This window comes from Phodopus roborovskii, unplaced genomic scaffold, assembly GCF_943737965.1.
Source record: "Phodopus roborovskii unplaced genomic scaffold, PHOROB, whole genome shotgun sequence".
Classification (NCBI taxonomy): domain Eukaryota; kingdom Metazoa; phylum Chordata; class Mammalia; order Rodentia; family Cricetidae; genus Phodopus; species Phodopus roborovskii.
Genome location: NW_026126480.1, coordinates 13,439,075 through 13,460,736, shown reverse-complemented (window position 1 = coordinate 13,460,736; position 21,662 = coordinate 13,439,075). Strand labels below are relative to the sequence as shown.

General features: G+C 42.9%; 1 protein-coding gene across 3 annotated transcripts in view; it reads right to left on the bottom strand.

The window, feature by feature from the left end:
* Clpb (caseinolytic mitochondrial matrix peptidase chaperone subunit B) overlaps positions 1-21,662 on the bottom strand; it is a 116,833-nt gene that overhangs the window by 76,261 nt on the left and 18,910 nt on the right. For all 3 annotated transcript variants that reach the window (XM_051192398.1, XM_051192400.1, XM_051192399.1), the window contains exons 3-4: positions 19,869-19,955; positions 630-733 (exon numbers count right to left, since the gene is read on the bottom strand). In XM_051192398.1, coding sequence (XP_051048355.1) covers positions 630-733; positions 19,869-19,955 — 191 coding nt within the window. The remainder of the gene's footprint in view (positions 1-629; positions 734-19,868; positions 19,956-21,662) is intronic.

The following is a 21,662-nucleotide window of genomic DNA, read 5'->3' as shown; positions in this document are numbered from 1 at the left end:
CAATTTCATTTTTGAAGGACTACTAACCAGAGACAACAGACTGATTTTGACCAGGTTCACTCCAACAGACAGGTGCCATAACACCTCTTCTGCAATCCGATAATCAAACCCACACCCACAAGGTATTAACAACACGCCCACTTTTACAGCTCTCAGAACAAAGCACAAAGATCTGTTCCTTGCCCTAGGTCACAGCAAAGCAAAGGGCCAGTCCTAGAGATCAGACCGCACATTGAAAAAACAATATTCACAGTACTTGGAAAGGTCTATGGCTAAGGGGATCACGACAGTATGTCTAGTATTGGGGCAGGTGAGCCTGTAGGAAGTGAAAGGAGCAAGCCCACATTCCATGCAGTATCCTCAACCATTTCATTGAAATCTGTTCCACTGCTTTCCCCTCTGAGGCTCCCAGTCTCAGAAGACCAGGTGAAATATCCCCACCTCAATTAGGCCATGAACTCAGGCTCCAAAATCTCTTCCCCCCAACACTTTCAAAGTGGTGAAAGGAACCGCGGGAGGCATCTCTTCTAAGCCCCTTTGAGATACCCTTGAGTAGCCACTGACACTAAGCAAAGCCTGTGGAGGCCACAAGTGGAGGCACCCAGAGCAGTAGGGTAGCCAGACCTTACCTTCCAAGGAATGGACTCCCTGCTCCTTAGCAGTCTTGTAGACACTGCTGAAGTCATCCCCAAGGTTTGGATCAGCTCCAGCAGCAAGCAGGACCTGCACCACACTGGAAGCAATTAGAAAAGCAGGTCTTAGGTCTGGTCTTCACAGCTATAAGACAGACAAATCATTCAAAAACAACTTATCAAATGCCCACTACATTCTACTCACTTGTCTATGGGCTAGACATGGAACTTACAGACTCCAGGGAAGGAAGCAAGTGTACCTTTACACCAAAGTAATATAAATAGACATTGATGTTGAAATTGTGTTGAAATTGGGGAAGGAGTGAGAACAAGGGTGACAGGGAGAAGAGAGGGGGTGAAGGCTGAGAGGACCAATATATTACATATTTATAAAAAATTGCCTAAAAACAATTTTAATTAATAAAAACACCTAGGAATAAATCTTCTGAAGCATGGGGAAACATTACAGCAAAGTGTGACATGGGTTGGGATGGGAAATACACGTGCACTAGAAGGGTGACATGGGTTAACACGAGAAGTACATGTGCATTATGAAGGACAGCACACTACAAGTGAAATGTCTTAGAACACAGCATATTTAACTTTTTTTTTTTTTTAAGGAAACACATATATAATTTATAGTAACTGGGTCATACACAAATTCTAAGTGCATGTACCCCTTTTCATGCAGGTCAGAAACATCATTTGTCATAGTTGTAGAATATTTTATCATAAGATTATTCTGTGTTTGCTTTGTTTTAGATTTTTGGGACAGGATCTCTGTCATCCTGGCTGTCCTATAATTAGCTATGTAGACCAGGCTAGCCTTACCTCACAGGATCCTCCTGTTTCTGCCTCTGTAGTGCTGTGATTAAAAGTATCCACCACAACTAGTTATTCTTTCTTCTAATCAATCTTTTATTGTAAAAGAGAGTATCTCCAATATTTTGATGATAAGCAAATTACTAGAAAATACACTTCTAGGAGAAAGTATAAGGAGCTCTTTCTTCTCCCCACCGAGACAAGGACTTGTTATGTAACCTTGGCTATCCTTAAAACTTGTGACGATCCTCCTGCCTCAGCTTGAGTACTTATCTCGCAAGCATATGGCACCAAAAACACTAGGATACACACTTCAAAGGACTTTGATAAATATTATTAAGCTGCCTTTCAGAGGTAGGACTAATTTTTATTTTCACTAGCCAAGTATGAAGCACGCAATAACTCTGCCTTCTCTACCTCAGACTTTTTTTTTCTTTCTTCTTTCTTTTTCAGATCAGATCATGGAGCCAAACTGCTACTCCAACTTTCATTTCTCTGATTCCTAGCCAAGCTGAATTTCTAAAAACTCGGTGTAATAGTTCTCTGTCCCCTGTTTCATGATTTCCTTATCAGTGTCCTTTGCCAGATCTTCTCCTTTTGAAAGGTAATTTTTTACTTTTTCTGAACTGATCTTTCAAAACCATTAACACTTCGAAAGGCATAAATGGCAGGTGTGTCAAACAAATACCTGGGACTATCAGAACTATCGAAAAGCCAGACTTTAGTTTCAGTTTTCTTTTGGTTTTTCAGTATTTGCAGCCAACAGTGCTGCTGGCTTTTCCATGTATCACCTGGTTTGCACATTGTTATCTTCAACTGGTACAACGTCTGGTTAAGTAAAATCTGGGACAATCTGGGCATGATTACATGAGTAGTGACAATAATGGTAAAATTAGGAAATGAGACAGAGTTTTAATTGTAGATTGAAAGTACAAACACTGGTGAGTAAAAGCGTTATCAGATAAGTAGAGCTTACAATATTTTTATGTCTATACAAGAGTTGTAAGAATCCATCAAATAAGATGCAGTGCTATGAGTCCATATTTAATTCTAGCACTCGGAGGCTACAGAGTCAAGATCATCCTCAGACCTCAGCTACACAATGTGTTCAAGGCTACTAAGGGATACAAACAATGCACATGGCAGTAAACTCAACAGTGGGGAGGCTTAGGCAGGATGATTTCAAGAAATTTGAGGCTAGTCTAAGTATGAGATATTGTTTCAAAAAAAAAAAGGCAATCTTTTATTTTTGAAATAATGCCTTTTTCTTTTTTAATTTATTCTATGTGTCTTTTATATCATGTATCTTGATCCTATTCATTTCCCTATCCCTTTGCATCTACCCTCCGCCCCTGCACCCCCCCCAATAAAACAAAATTTAAGGGAAAAACGGAAAAAAATTCAAGAGGGGGAAATTAAAAATCTCATCATGGAAGCTGCAGTGTGACACAGTGAGTCATGCCATAAACCCTTTGTCCGTATAGCTTTACTTGCAAGTGTTGATTGCAAATAGTAGTTGGTCTGGTTTGAGGCCTCTGGTTGCTACTACACTATGATGCTGGGTTCTCACTGGGATTCTTGGAGATCCTGTAGCTTTGGGTTTGTGTGTCAGATCCCTTCATGTGCTCCAGCAGATCATAGATAGGGTGGATGCTGGGGTGGGCCGAGTCATAATCCTGGTTCTGGGCCTGGGCAGCTGTACGGTTGCCCCCAGATGAGAAATGGGGACAGCTCTCCCATGTTTACAACTTCAGGGCTGGCTCACCCACACCTGCACTAACAGGGATAGCTCTATTGTGTTGCTCCAGTGAGATGCAAGGCCTGCTCTCCTGAGTGTCCCAACTGGTGGGGCTCAGGGTGGCTCTTCCACTTTTATGACCAAAGGCCCAGTTCTCCCATGTGCCTTAGACATTGATGGGCTGGGGGGAAGGGCACTCCCATCCGTCCATGCTGCCATAAGACAGATGAGGAATGGGAACATCTGTCCCATGCTTACAACTTTAGGGCTGGCTCACCCACATCTCTGCTAACAGGGTTGAACCAAGGTTTTTTTTTGAAGCCCAGGCTAGCCTTTGACTTGCTATATAGCCAAGACTGGTCTAGAATTGCTGTGTCTGCTGCCTCTACTTTATGAGAACTAAGATTACAAGTATGCCACCCCTGGCTGGGAAAACTGTAGGATGATAACTAATAGTTGCAGCAAGTTCCAAAATTAGGAAATTACCATTTATAAATTTAAATTTCTTTATTTATTTGTGTTTGTGTGTGCAGCTGTATGTGTCACAGCATCACATGGAGGCCAGACAACAACTTTCAGGAGTCAGTTATCCACCATGTAGGATCCAAGGATGGAACACAAGTCATTGGGCTTATGAGCTAAAACACTTAAACTGAGTAGATAGCATGACACTTTCTAACATGCATGGGGACCTAGAATCCAAATGCAGTTCTGTCTTTTACAGATGGTGTCTTGGACAAGGCACTTGACCTCGAGCCTCCTCTTCCTTACCAGAAAGACAGAGATCACAAGGCTTCCTAGCAGACTACGAGGGAAGGAAACTCTATAGTGCCTACAGGTATGTGGAAGAAGCTGCTTATACATGAGCCTATTCTCTTGGTTGGCACTATCCTAACAATAACTTGAATCTGGGCCTGAACTGACCACTCCCAGGATGTATGCCGGCACAGCCCTAGACTAGGTAGCCAGTTCTTCTACAGTCTGCACAAGTTGACATGTTTTCAAGTTCAAATGAGAAGGGTTTGTCAATCTAAATTCAAAGAGACATAATTTGGTTAATCCTCAGCTGCTGTGTCCAATCACTATTCAATCACACCCCCTTCTCATGGCAGACTGTCCCTTCAGGCAGCTAGTGTCACTAACTGTGCTACCTGGGCCTCTCCAGGTTCATGAGTATTGATTCCATCTGTCCAATTTGCAGGCTGCAGGATGTGGCCAAGCAACATGTATGCTGCCCTTGGCCCTGGAGGGCAGACAGTGGTCTGGAAGGATGGGGAGAGGAGAGTGGCTGGGAATTGGCCCTGGGGCTGCTAACCCAATCAAAGAAATAGGCAATTCACTTCAAAAACTTGGAAACTAAAGAGGGTAAGCAATCCAAGATAGTGACTCATCTACAACCTTGAGATGATTCCCTTCATTTCTGATAAAACTCAAAAGGCGGCAGCCCCACTGAGGGAAGATAGACCTTTAGGAAGCAACTGCTCTGCTCCAACCACTGCTCCAAAAACCTTGCCAGAAGGCTATGAGACTTTCTCTCCAGCAATGGTCACACCTTACAGAGCACCAGCACAGAGCACTGAGCACCAATCTTTAGTTAGCATCTCCTTGTAGAAGCTAGCCCAGCCTGGATTAGAAAACCATTCACTTCTAGCTTGGAGGACCAAAGATCCCCACTGCACTGTGGGTAAAGCAACACAGACAGGCTAGGGGGTGAGCCAGGCTAGAGAAAGCCATCACGAGACTGCTGAGGACAAGCTTAGCTATAAGTCAGATACAAGGATTGCTAAGAAGTCCATAGCAATGAAGGGATGCTGGGAACGAAGAGATTTCTGCTACAAGGGGAAGAAACTCCCTGGTCCAAAGCAAAAGTGGGAGGAGAGGTGAGCACAGGGAGACAGTGGGTCAGTCACAGTATGAACAGTAGGGACAAAGCTGACAGCCCAGTATCAGATAGGGTCTACCAACGGGTAAGTGGGCCCTCTCCTCTGTTCTGGTATTGGTGTGCTGGCTGACAAGCTGCAGGCCTAAGCTCAGCCACCACTGCCTTAAATTTAAGTAGCTACTATTAAACAAAAAATGGCCTACACTGGATGGATCTTAATCACTTGCCTAAAGGAGGCAGAGGACACCATTCAATTTAATGAGTTTTCTTTAACTTTCATCTCTATTCAAAGGAACTACTCAAACAGTCCTCACTGGTCTTGGGTTCATCAGCATTTCTCTCAGGCAGCTCAGGATCTGGCCTCTGGTAGTCTATAGAAAGATCTGCCTATCTTAAAGCTAGAGATCACCCCCTATTTCCCTTACTTATTCGAAGAAGCAGAGAATGTCTAGTATGAGAGGTATGCTACAGCGCCCTCACTTCCTCATACCAACTCTCAGCTATCAGTCTGTAGTAAATTTGAACAGACAAGCAATGATTGAGGAAGAGACAAACAAACAAACAAACAAACAAAAAACCCAGCAAGGATATGAAATCATTTTCCAGAAGAGGACACCAGAGAATAGATTAGAAAGCATATAATAGTTCTCAAGTTTGTCTGTTATTAGAAAAAACGCAAACTAAAGCAACAATGAGACACTTCTTTAAACTCAATGTATTGACAAAAGTTAGAAAGCTGAAAAATACCAAGTGTCAGTGAGGACATGGGAACCTGGGATTCTTCATGCACTGTCAGGGTATAGACTGGTACAGCCATGCTGTTCTGGAAGCTTCTCTTGTAACACTTCATCAAATTAAGTGCCTCATCCTGTGCAATCTGCTCCTGAGTATATATTCCTAAAGGAAAAAAATCTCATACAGGCCTATAAAAGGAAATACAGGACTGTTCATCTCAGCATTCTGCAGCAGTAGGGGTTATCCAGAAGCAAGTATATATCCCTGGGGGACGGAGCTTTATGACATGATGCAGTCAGGCTGATACACACATAGCAACATGGATATGTGACTTTTTAAGGAGGATTGAGTATCCAGTTTGGCCATTTGTTGCAAAGGTTATTACTTATAGGAAGTTTCCTGAACTATAGAATTTCTAAGTCTGATCTCTTGAACTGAAGAATTAGGGACACAATATAAATAAACAGTAGACTCTGAAGGATACCAAAGGTCAAAGATATCACTTTGCTGTTCCCCGCTACAACTGGCAAGTACTCTTTCACCTTTGAGGTACCAACTGGCACCACCATGAACTCAGTGATGCCCTCTGACCTCCAAATTGGGGCTTCATCCTTCCTCTTTGCTCAGCACCCAGGTGGCCTTCATGGTTCACAGTTGCCTACTGACTTTTATTTGCTTTCCCATCAGAAAACAGAACAAAAGCCATGTCTCAAAACTTATTTCTCAGCCCTGTACTCAGTGCTGGCACTCAGATCTTGTGTATATTTACTTTGAAATATGTAACTGTGTATCACACTAACCAGTGCACTTCACAGATTCGGTTTTCTGAATGAGTGTATGAATACATGAATGAGAAAGGAATACATTCATTTTATTTGATGGGGAATGAAGAGAAATTGGGAGAAAAGTGACTGTTCTGCCTAACCGTCTGAAGGTCTGAAATAGGCTGCAGGTTAGTTGTGAAAACCTGCATCTTACTTTCCTAAGTACCAGGCCCTTTCTAGCTTGTGGATACTTCCTAGACAAAACTGAGGACATGCCTGGGAGAGTGGTTCCCAAGTGGCAGTTCCTGGGACTCGGGGAATTCCCTTTAGAGCCACAGCTAATTAATTTGTTGATCTGGCAGTAATTAGATTAGAGGTGGGAGTGCTTGTCGGAAGTTGCTCATTCTGACCTCAGTGAGCTGTTACTTTCAGGCCCCAGTGAGGGAGAGCACTTTAACACTTGCTTTCTGGATTCAGTGGCTGCAGTGGCTCAGCAGCAAGATGGCTGCTGAGAAGCTGGAGTTGATGAAGCAAGGGGCAATGATCCCAGATCCAGGTCATTCCTGCACAATGTCAAGCTTCACAAGACATTCCATGTCCTCCTCCTCTTCCCCATCCCACATCGAATGCACATATATGGCCACTGTGTATGGAGAGCATAGAGTAACCTATTCTCAACCCAGCCCACACCTCAATGAGCAAGCCAAGAAGTCAATCTGGGAGCTGGGATGGAAAGTCAACAGGGGGAACATTCAGTAGCCTGGTCACAAGGCTATTTGCAAGTCTGGGCAGTCTGACCACAGGCACTGAAGTGTGCTAACTCTAGAGGCCCTGTGTCACTCACTGCATATGAACTGGGAAGGCAAAGGACAGGGACAGAGAACAAGTTTTCTTTGTAAAGTTGGCTTCCTTACAAATGGATTAAAGAAAGGTAGCAAATAAGATACCTGTGGAAAATGTGTTACAGTTTCTCACTGGACAACGATAAGCTTCTGTGCAGTTACTATGGAACCAGAAACTGTCCATTATAAGCACCAGTGTAGTAGACACTTCACAGAATCACTAGTTTGGATCTTTACTGCCCTTGTGAAGAAGGGCAGTGCTATTTTATAAAAGAATAAACTGAGGCTCACCAAGAGCCAAATGTATACACTAAATAAGCCAAGATGCAAAAACACAGGTCAGGTTGGGTCTAAACCCAGGCACATCCTTAGGCCTCAGTGGCTCTTGTCAGTTTGTTGTACTATCTCTGTAGACAAGGCTGGTCTAAAACTCAGAGATCCACCTGCCTCTGTTTCCCAAGTGCTGGGATTAAAGGTGTGCACCAACACCATCACTCCACCCCTGCCTAGCTGTACTATCTCAGTTACTGATCCCTACTAGGTAAATGAGGACAGTGATATTTTCAGATGGCAAAGCAGAGCAGGTCACAGCAGCTAGCTGGGACAAAGAGAATATGCCCAAAATGGACAAGGGTCAAACTCAGTGGTGGTCCAAGATAGGTAAGGCTCAAACAAACAAACAAACAAACAAAATAAGGCAAGAGCCAAGGAATGAGGATCACCCAGCACAGCCTTCCAGGACCAAGATGACTCCATGGCCTCTAGGCTGTGGCTCATGTATGGTTACCAAACCTTGTTGTCAGGGCTTCTTCCTGCAGCATGGGTCTAAACTAGACTCTCTGGGCAAAGGACACATCAGAGTATGAAAGGCCTGGGCAAGGAAAAAAATGACTATTGGGAAATACTATACTATCGACTTACACTGGACACTGTCCTGAACATGGCACACAGGCGTTTTAGTCAGTACTTATCTAAGTATTACCTTGATTTCACAGGAGTTTTGGTTTAACTATCAACCTGTACATTCACCCCTCTTATTTTTCCTTTTTAAAATATTTAACTTTATTTTATATGCATTGGTGTGAAGGTGTTAGAAGCCCTGGAACTGGAATTATATACAATTGTGAGCTGCCATATGGGTGCTGGGAATTGAACCTGGGTCCTCTTAAAGAACAGCCAGTGTGCTCTTAACTGATGAACCATCTCTTTAGCCCCCTTTCTTTTTCTAGGATTCACTTTATTTATATGTATGCGTATCAGTGTCTATCAGTGTATGTGTGTGTTTACATGAGTGCAGATGCCCTTAGAGTTCAGAAGGCATCAGCTACTTTGGAGCTTGAGTTATAGGTGGCTGTGAACTGTTGGACATGGATGCTAGAAGCTGAACTCAGGTCCTCTGAAACACTACAGGCAATTTTAACTCCTAAGTCATTTCTCCAGTTCCTCAACTAATTTTTTATTTAAAAAGGAATTCTTAGGGGTCCCATTAATTCTTGTGTATTAGTTATTTTTCTTCTGCTGTGATAAAATACCACAACCAAGGGAAACTGTCAAAGAAAGTATTTAATTGGGCTTATGGTTTCAGAGGGTTAGGTTCATGATAGCTGAGTGAAAATATGGTGTAACACAATTTAATAAAAGACAGAGAGACAGATACTGGGGTTCAAACTTCAAGCTGATGGTCATTAGCTCTCACCTCAAGCTCAGGCTGGAAGGGCTGTCCACACATGAGCTCTTCACCAAGCCTCAAACTGCTGCCTCTCCTCAGTGTGGCTGGAGAATGAATGCCTCCTACTGAATACTGAAGTCCCTGCTTCTATCTTTTATACCCCTCTGGTGCTGGAATTAAAGGCATGTGGTCTGTTACTCTTTTAGACTGATTCAATCTCATGTATCCCTGGGTGGCCTTGAACTCCGAGAGATCAGTCTACCTCTTAATCCTGAGTCCTAGGATTACAGGTGTGTACCACCACCTCCTAGCTCCTGGCTGCTGGGATTAAAGGTGTGTGCTTGGCTTCTATGGCTTGTGGTTGACTTTGTGTTCTGAATCCTCAGGCAAGCTTTAATTTAATAAGTCATAAATAATATATCACTACAGTATGGCAGCAGGAACAACTGAAAACAGACAAATCCAAAAGCAGGAGGCAGAGAGGCACAATGGGAATGGCTTTAGTCTTTAAAACTTCAAAGCCAGCCCCAAGTGACACACCTCCTACAACAAGCCACACCTCCTAATTCCCAAATAGTCCCACCAATGGGGAGCCAACTATTTAGACAGAGGAGTTTAAGGAAGCCATTCTCATTCAAACCATCATAGCCTATAACTCTACTTCCAGGGGATAAGACACCCTCTTGCTTCTGTGGATACTAGGTATATATGCAGACAAAACAACACACAAAAATAAATCTTAAAAAAAAAACTTCTTAGGCTGGGGAGATGGCCCAATCAGAAAAGTACAGCATAAGGACTTGAGTTTAGTCCTTGGCACTCATATAAAAGACCAGCTGAGTGTGGTAGCATATGCCTATATACTAGTGCTGAAGATGAAGCAGAGAAAGGAAGATCCCTAGTGCTTACTGGCCAGCCAAATGGTGAGACTGTATCTCAAAAAACAAGGTTTAGAACCACAAAAGAAGACACCCAATGTTGACCTTTAGTACATGTGTACACACATACACATGTAGACACACACACACACACACACACACACACACACACACACACACACACAAAGAGGAATTCTTTCTGCAGTGCTGAGAATTAAATCCAAGGCTTTATACATGACATACAAACACTATAACCCTGAGCTTATACCCTTAGCTGCATTAATTTTTACCAGCACCAATTTAAACCATTGCTATAAACAATGCATTGAAATAACGTTCTTTCACCTAGCCTATCAGTATATCTTTGCACATCATTTAATCTGCCAGTTTGATTGGCCTCAATGAAATCACTGATGTAGCTACTGAACAGAACATAGTCCCATAGCATCACATGACTCTGGCTCTGTAGTCTTCTGTCCACTCATACATAAACAACTAACCATTTATTATACTGCTTCTCACACCGTATTTTACTCATGTAGATGTCACACTGCTGGAACTTGACACACTGCCCTTATCTAACTCAGATCCCTGCCTGCCCCTCCAGCCTGGGAGCCCTACTCAAATGAGTAGCTTATGGCATAGACGCACTGGAAGATGTCTCTTAAAGAAGAGATATGGGTCTGGACCATATCACAGTACCCAAGATGAACATCCTTTTCTCAGAAGCTCAACCAGATGGCACTGAATGCCTCCCTGCCCCAACTGACACTCTCCAGAAGAGCACTGAACATACAACTCCAGGATAGGATACAGAACTGAAGCCGGGTGGGGAGGGACTGATACTGTCACGTTAGGCAAATGAGCTGGCACAGCTTTCCATCGAGCAGTGTCTTGGGTTGCCTGAGGTCGAGTCATGCATCTGCCAAACTAGAAACGGAGCATGCTGCAATTGGAATATCATTACCACGAAACAGGATTATCATGAACAACGATTCCAAATGGGATTAGAAATGATTCTTTGTTACTCAGAGATAATCGGCCACAGCAGCAGCAGTGGAGAAGTCCTGAATACTTTCCTGGGGGCATGGCACTGGCATTCCAGGCACTTGGCCAGCACCCTTGCCCACCCTTCCTTGCTGGGAAATACTGGGCACTGTCCTGAATTGGGCAGAGGGCCACCTGGGACAAAAGATGACTACATATCAAGGAATCTTACTCAGGGATCCCCTGTTATAGACCCAGCTTCTTAGAGGGAAAAAGAATCTCAGAGTCCTACTAATTCTTAGTCACCTAAGAGTTACTGATGAGGCAGGTACTACTGCCACCATATCTAAGGTAGGCTTATCTGAAAGGCCTTCTGGGGAGGTCCATAATAATAATAAAGTCATGTAACCCCACCATAGCTTGCTATATGGCAGACCCTGTTCTAAATAATATATATATATATATATATATACACACACACACACACACACACACACACACACACACACATCTACCTCTACATTTAAACCTCACAGCTTTGAGGTAGACCTGTTTATTATCTGACTTTATGGCTGGGGAAATAATCACATAAAAGCCAAGCACCTAGTGAGTATGAGGCAGAGTTTGAATTTAAACCCAGTATCTGACTCTAGATCCTACATTGTTTATATACTAGCTAGGGATTTCTAACCTTGGGACACTAAGATATGGTGGTGCCATCTTCAAATGTCTAGGGCTGCATTTACAGATATCTTCAGAGGAAGACTGGATATACCTGTGCTAGACATGTAGTCACAGCCAGAGAGGAGGTTGGCCAAAGCTTATAACTAAGGTCTTTGTGCTGAATAGTTTTATGTCAATTTGACACAAATAGTTTTTAGGGAACTTGACTAAAGTTATTTAAGAGAGGGGACCCTCAATTAAGAAAATGCCTCCATAAGATATGGCTATAGGGCATTTTCTTAATTAGTGATTGATGGGGTAGGGTCCTCCAGCCACTGTGGATGGTACCATCCCTGGGATAATGGGCCTAAGTTCTGAAAGAAAGTAGGCTGAGCAAGCCAGAGGATTCAAGCCAGTAAGCAGCATCCTCCATGGCCTCACTTCCTTCAATGATAAACAGTGATGTGGAAGTATAAGTCAAATAAGCCCTTTTTGTTCCTAAGTTGCTTTGGTTATGGTGTTCCATGACTTCCCTAACTGTGTCTTCCCTTAGCATTCTTTGGTCCTAGATCCTGCCATCTCCTCTTCCTGCTAATGTATAGGGACAGAGATGCCTTGCCTGCTCTACCTCTGATCCAGGCAGCAGCAAAGGAGACACCAGAGTCCAGCAAGGGCCGCACTGGCTTGCTGGCACAGAGACCACCTGTGGAGCCTCTGGGTGCACAAGGGAGACAGAGGCCTAAAGAGCCTCCTCTATGGGCCAGCACCCTGACAGCGACTGCTGGTTTCTTATAGACAGGACGTAATGGTCCTCTTCCCTGGGTGAGGTGGAGGGAAAATAAGCAAATGCTAAAAATAAATGACTGCTCTGAAAGAGAATTAAATGGTCATCAGCCAAGGATGGCAGCATCTGAAAATTAACAAAGCCCAGGTACCACATCCAGGAAGGCCTTGGCAAATGCGTGTTATCCACTCATTAGCTCAGTTCCTCAGGGACGCCAGCCAAGCAGGGCAGGCAGTGCCGGGAACCAGTCCTTCCGATGCTGATGAAGTGCACTTGGGGGATGGGGGTGAGCAAGACAGGGGAGGAGGGAGGATCTCATGGGGAATTTCAAACAGTTCTGCTGGGGTCCTTACTCTCTATACAACTCTCACCTTCTCTGAGGCAGGAGCTTGCAAAAACAGGCTGGCTCAAGAAGACTCAAGTCTAAATGTCTACACCACAGGTCTCTTTCAGGCTCCTAATAACAGCCTCACTATTTAAGGGTCTCATCGACAGGCAGCCTAAGGGTAATGAGCCCAAGAATGGTGGGGGAAAGGCAATGCCCTCACCAAATAGCTCAGACTTTCTCCTTATTGGAGCATATGTAAACCCAATACATGCTGTGACAAAGATGACTCTCATGATTCATCAGTAGCAATACTTCATGAAATCACTGACTTTCATTCTCTACTAACCATTAGAACATAGCATTATATTGCTGGACACCACCAATGTGGACATAACCAGATTGGTCTTAACCTCTTAACCTCGCTTTGTAGCTGAGGACAACTTTTCACGATGTATGACTTAAGCCCGGAGTTGGTGGCACACACCTTTGATCCCAGCACTTGTGCAGCAGAGGCAGGTGGATTTCTGTGAGTTCGAGGCCAGCCTGGTCTACATAGGGAATATTCAATATTTTTCATCCTAAAAGGTCCTTTATACCCTCTGCACTTCTAAACCCAACTACTTATCTGATTTCTGTCCCTAGAAAACTACCTTCCCCAGAATATGGCCTAAGTGGAATTTTATAATAGGTGGCTTTTGGTTTGACTTTACTATAGCATTAGGCTTTTGAAGAAACTTTTTTGTTGCATATATGAGTAGCTCCTGTTTTCCCCTTTTGTGCATGCAGAAATTGGAGGATGACTTGGGTGTCATCCTCTGTGGCATTCTGTTTTATTCCCTTGTGACAGAGTCTCTCACAGTACCTGAAGTGGCATCTCAGGATGGCTGGCTAGTGAGCTCCAGGCATCTGTGTCTCCAACCCTTCAATACTGAGGTTACATGGATGTGCACGCAAGGCCAGGGTTTTGTTTTTGTTTATTAATGTGGGTACTTGGAATTAGAACTCATTACTTGCACAAGCAAATGCTCTTACTGACAGAACCATCTCCCTAACTCACCCTTGCTCTATTAAAAAAAAAAGGGGGGTAGATTTATTGCCAGGGGCATGGCAATGTACACCTTTAAAAGAAGAAGAGAAAACATCTCTTTTGAAGCCAGCTAGGCCTACATGAGACCTTAACCAAAGAACATTTATTTTGAGGTATGTAACGTGTGCATGTGGAGTCCAGAAGGAGGTGTTCCATCTGGAGCTGGTGTTACAGGTGTTTGTGACTGACTGATGTGGATGCTACTGGTAACTGAACTCAGGTCCTTTGTAGGAGCAATATGTGCTCTTAAACACCAGCTTCCCTTGCCCTGAGCCCCTAAATTATGGAATATTATTCAATTGTATGGATGTACCACAATTTGTCTAGTCACTACTTAACTGCCAGGCTTTGGTTGTTCTACGAATATAAAGCAGCTACATATATATGCATACACGTCCTATTTCTCTAGGAGCTAGTATCTCTGTGCTACGTGGCACATGTTTGCTTGCCTTTTGTAAACTTGCCCAAGTGTTTTCTGATGTGGCTATATCATTATATGTCCTATAAGCAACACACGGCAATTCTTTTTACAACTTTTCTAGGCCTCAGTACTGTCAGCATAGCAATATAATTTTAATTTCTATTTCCCTAATGACTAACGCTGTGTCTTTTCATGTGTACATTTTTCTTCTATTCCTTATTTAAGTGAAACATCTTAAGTCTTTTGCCCACTTTAAAAAATTTTAGTTGCTTATCTGATTTGCAAAAGTTCTTTATATATTCTAATACTACTCCATTATCAGACATATGTTTTCACAGCTTGTTTTTTGAGAAATTAGAAACTAAAATGATCTAAACCATGCCATTTTTTAAAAAGCCACATCGATTCTCTCTGCACATAGACTCTATGAAGGGAATAAGAAAGACTTAAACTTTCAATTTTCATATCTCCTTGGCCTACTGAATCTTAAGATCAAGTTGTACTGGTGTCTGCTAACAGAAGGCCATTTTTATCTCCACTGCATGCTCCCAACGACCCCAGGCCTTTAAGGAAAGCTACATCTGGAGAAATGATGGTCTTAAAAGCTCTGCACTTCCCAAAGCCTGTTCTGGTTCACCAGGCTTCTGGAATGGTCAACAGTCGTCACACTCCATCGGTGGCCATTGTCCACTGGGAAAGGTGGGAGGCTCCCAATCCATCCTCCAGTGAAAGAGCAAACAGTGGAGCCTGTGGCTGCTTGGACATCAAAGTTGAGCAAACAGGCCTGGTAGACCCTGCCTCTCCGCCTACAGATCCTGCAACTGCCATCTGAAGGAGCTTCTCCAAGCAGGTCATGACTTTCAGCTTGTCATCCCGCACATCAAAGTTTCCACCACACACGAACTGGGTGCACAGGTTCGAATCAAGTCGCTCGACAGCGGATACTCAGACATTGTGTCTAGCTTTAATCCTGTGTTTTCCCAAGTAATTAAGCCTTCTTGCTTATGAACTTGTGACTAAGTAAAGCATCACTGAGAGGTTGTAACATCAAAGTGCTGTCCACCGTCTGTCCGTGTTTGGTAAAATTGGATTTCTTTTCCTTTTTAGAGAAAGACTAATCGAATTTCACTGAAAGCTCCATATATTTGCACTAGCTGGTGAAGGGTATTCTAAGTCAAAGTGATCATCCCAGGACCGTGTGGCTTAGCCTTTAGTTTGGCTGGGTCAGAGTGCAGCACAGAATGGGGCACCCGGACTCAAGCTACACAAGTGCCTTGTGGCAGGAGGCTCAGCAAGGGTTCAGAAACCATTGACTGCTACTGTTACTATTCTACCCAAGCTGTTACTAGGGCTGACTAAGGGATGGTCCTGGTGAAGTGTTAGTAAGTCTTCGGCTATTGAATACAATGTACAATGGCCATTATATTACTCACGCCTTTGATATAAGCAGTCAAACTCTGTGTGTGAATGTGGTATGTATACATGGCACATGTATGTGGAAGCTAGAGGCTTATGTTGAATGTCTTCTTCAATGCTCTCTAGCTTATTTTTTGAAAGAAGATCACTCATTGACCCTGGGCAGGCCAGATACCTAACTATTTTTTTCCTTACTAGGGCTGAAATTATAGGCAGGTGGGTGCGTTGTCCTGCCCAGCCTTATATGTGGTCTTCTTACTTATGTAGCCAGATTTTACTGGCCAGACCATTTTCCCACTCCCTCAAGTAATGTGTTTTAGGATGAAGTTTGTGATCACTTACTCTCTGAATCTTCATGTGGCTAAGCACATCAGCATCTGACACATGAGTGTTTAAAGGGTTTACCGGATGTAGGAAATAATATTAAAAGAACTTCAGAACAAAGCGTCTCTCTCCAGAAGAACAGAAACTCTGAATTGATATTTGGCTTCATTAGTTATCTAATTTACAGTCAATACAGCAAACTCCCACTCACGTTAACTATGACTCAAGAACTAATCTCTAGATAGAAGGAATTTGGGAGATTGACACATTCTCCTCAATATTATTTTTATACAAACAACCTACTTTTAGAAAAGAAAGCCTCTGGTTCAATATCCTGATACAATTATCTTTCCTTTTAAAAATATTATTTTGATCTTGATCCAGTTTTAAGTCTTTGATATATATTTGTATTTAATTAAGTCACTTTAAAACCTTTTTATAAATAAAACAAAGGAGTAAGTCTTAAATTAAGCTTCTATGTGTACTTATAAAATTCACAGTGATGACAACGCATTTCCTATTCAAAACTAAATAAAATAAATGCATTCAGAAATCCCAATTGGTGAGCAGTTAAGCTCCTTAAAGATTTGAGGTGATTATGTTTGAGATCCCTATGGACTTAACATGTTAAGCTGATGCCTGAGGGTGAACTGGGCTCTCTTTGGGTCCACAGGCGGCAGACAACTAAAGTAAGCAGAAGGCCTCTGTTGTCAGCCTTGAATCAAGGGGCAGTGCCTCTCTGCTTCCCCTTAATACCTTTGTCCAAAGAATTCTATATGACAGAGATCTGTTTATCATTGATATTATTTCAACTACACAGCAAAAAGTAAGGACCCTAAACTTTCATGATATTAATGAATAAAACTAACCAGACAAATGCTATTTTCAATAAAAGTTGGACAATGGAAGAAAGAGGAGGGCATACAATGGATATTTAAAAATCTAGTAATTGTGGCTGGATGGCTCAGCGGGTAAAGTGCTTACTGTGCAACCAAAAGGCCTGAATGTGGATCTGAGTATCCATGTAAAAGCTGGGCATGGTACCATGTCTATAACTCCAGTGCTGAAGGTAAGCAGAGACAGATGGGTGCAGAGGCTTATTAACTAGTCAGTAAAATCAGCAAGTTCAGTGAGAAAAATACAATGTAGAGTGATACAGAAAGATGCCCCACTGATTTCTTTCTTTCTTCCTTCCTTCCTTCTTTCTCTTTCTCTTCTTTCTTTCTTTTCTTTCTTTTTCTTTCTTTCTTTCTTTCTTTCTTTCTTTCTTTCTTTCTTTCTTTCTTTCTTTCTTTTTGAGACAGAATTTATCTGTGTAGTCCTAGCTGGTCTGGAACTCATGTACACCAGGCTAGCCTCAAACTCAGAGATCCACCTGTCTTGTGCCACCCAAGTGCTGGGATTAAAGGTATGCAACATCACTGCCTGGTCCAACGTTAACTTCTAGTCTTCATTAGTACATACATCAAGGAGTGTACATGCACACATATATACACACTGCATATAACCTTCTTACCCACCCATATTTAAAAAAACAAAATGCTATTAATTAGGCTGGGCATGGTGGCACACACCTGAACCCCAGTAGTCAAGAGGCTAAGGCAGGAGGATAAGGAGTTCCAAGTCATTCCGGGTCACATGAGACCCAATTTCAACCCATCCCAAAAGAAGACCCTAGGTTCAATTTCCAGCATTAGTTAAAAAACAAAGCAAAAGAAAGGGAGAGTTCAAGGCTATGCCCAATGTATATATAAAAAATAATTACAAAGATAAACAAAAAACCCAAAACCAACTAGTAATAGTCTTAGAAGCCAATACTCATTTTGCTCAATAGGTATCACAGATTTGCTAATGCCTCCGGAGAAGGACAAAGCAATCAGTTAAACCAGCACCTCATTAAACTCAGAGAGCAGTGTCCCCAAAAGCACATCCTCTAGCTCCCTGGTCACTAATTGAGAGTGTTCTTAAGAAGAATGCTACTTCCTATTTAGTCCCAACTCTGAAAATACCACACAGAGAAGAAACACACTGTCTGCTCCACCAGCACTGGCTCTTCCCCACACATGGAGGAACTGGCAAACTGGGTGTGTGATAACGTGTGCTTATGTATAAAGAGATAACATGTGTACTTGGTCACCAGAGAGTAACAACTCACCATTTGTAACCTGTAGCAGACACACTTTTTTTTTTTAATTTGTCTCATAAGAAACAGTGAGCCATCTATCTATTCTGCTTCCAGACAGATCCCTTCACCCATCCACCTCACACCCTGCAGACCCTGCACCCAAATCACCAATTGATTGTCCTTCTATTCTCTTTACTTGCAATTCTTTCCCACATTAAATTATGAACACCCCAAGTTTTTAAAGGTTATGTTTATTTTTATTTTATGTACATTAGTGTTTTGCCTGCAAATATTTCTATGAGGGTGCCAATACCCTGGAATTGGAGTTACAGATAGTTGTGAGCTGTGGGTGCTAGGAATTGAACCTGGGTCTTCTGGAAGAGTAGCCAGTGCTCTTAACCACTCAGCTATCTCTCCAGTCGCACTCTCCAAGGTTTGGTTCTTCAAAGATTAACAAAGCCCAAGAACACATATTTACTGAATGTTTATAAAAAATAATGTCTCATGGAAAGAAACAGAATCACACTGGATTCTCTCAAAAGCAAAAAAAAAAAAAAAAAAAAAAAAAAAGCTAGAGATTGAATCCAGGGCTTCAAGCATGCCAGGCAAGCAGTCTACCACTGAGCTACACCACCAGTGTACAGCTACTATCTTTAAAGAATAAATGCTTGGGGCTGAAGATGGCAAATAATAACTGATTGACTCAGATCAAGTTCACAATAAGAGCATAGAGAGAGCTATCCCAAGAAGAGCTACATCTCCAGGTGGTTTGAAGCAGATCACCTCCTAAAATTTGAAAATCCCAGTTTTGTGGCTTTTCTCCACATTTCAGGTTCTTTCAGAGTGGCCAGAACTAGCAATAAGAGCTTTAAAGACCTGCTTGACCAGAGAATTAAAATTGGTGAGTAGCTGCTACTAAAGGGTCCAGTACTTCTCTGAAAGCATTCCTGTATAAGCTGGTGTTTGCCACACATGCCTGAAGCCCTAGGTTCAATCTCCAGCACTGGATGAAAAAAGTCTAAAAACATTTGGTGGTTGTTGCACAATTTCTTTCTCTGCCTCCTAAATGGTAGGATTTAAGATCTATGCCACCATGCCCAGCCTAACCCACCTGACTTTTTGAAACAGGTTCCTCATCTCATCAAACCTAGAACTCTGACTCAGAGTGGCTGACCAATGAGTCCCTGGGATTCATTTGTCTCTGTCCCTGCAATCTTCAAAGTACTGGGTTACAGATGCATTTGGCTCCAAACTCAGGTCCTGATGAACTTTAGTGACTGAGCTAACTCTCCTGTCTCTACTTTTTAATCTTTACATGATAGCTATAACCTTAAATGAAGGGAAAAGTAGGTGAGAAAACATCACAGCCACAACAGGAGGAAGGGATGGAAGTCTCCAGATCTTCAAAAGGAAAATCCATTAGAAGACTTCTCAATATAGTGTACGCACGTGCGCGCGCGCGCACACACACACACACACAAACACACACACACACACACACAATCACTTATAATCTGTTCTTAAACATGTGACTGATATGATAACACCAGTGACTTGCCTAAGGTCACAAAGCCAATGAATGGTACTGCTGTGATCTGAAACCACATGTGACTCTTCACACTATTACATAGACCCATACCCCAGGTATAGTCCCCCACCTTGGACTGCCTGCCTCAGAAGAAGACAGCAGGGGCAGCAAGGCTGGGCCAGCAGCCAGGGACAGTCCAAAGAGACCTGTCTCAGGGGGCCCTGGATGGAAGGAGATTCTTACCTGTCATTTCGGCTGATGGCTGCCACCATCAGTGCTGTCCAGCCAAGTTTGTGCCTTGCGTTGACATCTGCACCTTCTGACAACAGCCTGACAAGAGACAAAAGAATATTTTCAGAGCATGGCTTATCATGGACAGGAGTGGAAATAATCACAGAAAAGTACCTAGGACATTTATTTGGTGCAAAGCCAGCCTGGACAACATAGTGAGAACACTATGCCAAGAGAACAGATAAACACAAGTATGGAGGCTGGATGAGGCTGGAAATAGTCCTTTGAGTTCTAATCTCAGCCTCAGATCACTCCCCTCACCAGAGGCATCCCTCGCCCTCCTCTCATTCCCAGCTCCCTACTGTCATCCTCTGAAGCCTTTTGAAAAGGAATTTGCCTTCTCTATCTTAATAGTGATACTATGACACTCCTACTTCCCTGGGCTGAAACCTCTCAGACCCTTTGCCATGTCAAAATCCTGCCTCCAGGTCATGTGATAAACACTTGGTGCCCACACCCTCTCCCTTAACTTCCCCGTGTTTGGCACAGAAGACCTAACAGGTTGTCCATGTAGTTCCCTGTTCACAAAATGACCACATTCCTCAACTGTATTTATTTTATCATGGCTGTTTGGAAAATACAAATCTTTCAACTCAAAGAAAGATGGAAAAAGAATTTCAGAAATGCTAAGTTAGGTTCTCACTAGAGCCCATGCACACCTAAGGATCTACACGCCAGGTGCCTAGAATATAGGAGTAAATCGACTGTCAAGTAAACCAACAAGGTCTAAAGTGCATCACTGCAAATCTGAATTCTGGGTCTGGTCCCTACAACAGAGGGCAGACAGGGACAGGTGAATAGAGTCATGTCTCACTTAACACCTTGTAGAGCATGGCCTGCCCTCCTGGAACTTCTTGTTCCTGAGTTTATTTACTCTTCACAAGCTTAAGGAGCAGATAGTAAACTCTTAAATGGACTAGGAAACTGGAGGGAAAATGACTTGTGAAAGGTCACACAGCAGGTTGGTAATGGATTCTCCTCACCTCATCTCCTCTCATCAGCTTACCTCCAGACAGTACCCCTCTTCATTTATGGTTGTGAGCCTAGCCTTTAACAGCTGAGCTAACCCTCCAGCTCAGTACCCCTCTTCATATACGACAAAAAGGTCCTGTGCTAGACTCTAGATGTGGGCAAGACATGGGGTCTACTCTAGGAGGATCCAGGACAGCAGGAAATCAAAGACCATGGTGCCAAAATCAAGAATTTAATTCAGCCAGGCATGGTGGTTCTTCATGAACTCAAAGCCAGCTGGACCACATAATGAGTTCACACACACGGTCCATCCATTGGGCAGGTGTCCATATGAGAAAAGGGCAAAGGATTTTCCCCATCCGGTCCTGACCTTCTATCCTACCGAGTCTGAAGCTTCCTTCAGAATCACAGTGAGGACCAGTACTTCATCTCTTAAGCTTCAGAGCCAAATGTTTCGATGACACCATATGGTTTGCATAAAAGGAGATTCCCCCTCCCCCTCCCCACACAGAAACAATGTGCTTTAACTTAGCTGCTTTAACATCCATGACCATGAAACATGAGACAGGGGATCAGAATAATTCATCATACTCTTCTCTTCCCTCCCCCAGAATAACCACACCCAGGTAGTTACCAAGAACAATGCTCAAAGGACATCCTTTCCCATGTTTCCTGGGACCTATGTTACCATTCCTTGGGAATGGGACCACTACATATTAGGACATACATGCATGTGATGTGAATAACAGTGACAGCATCTGCCAGGACAATGAC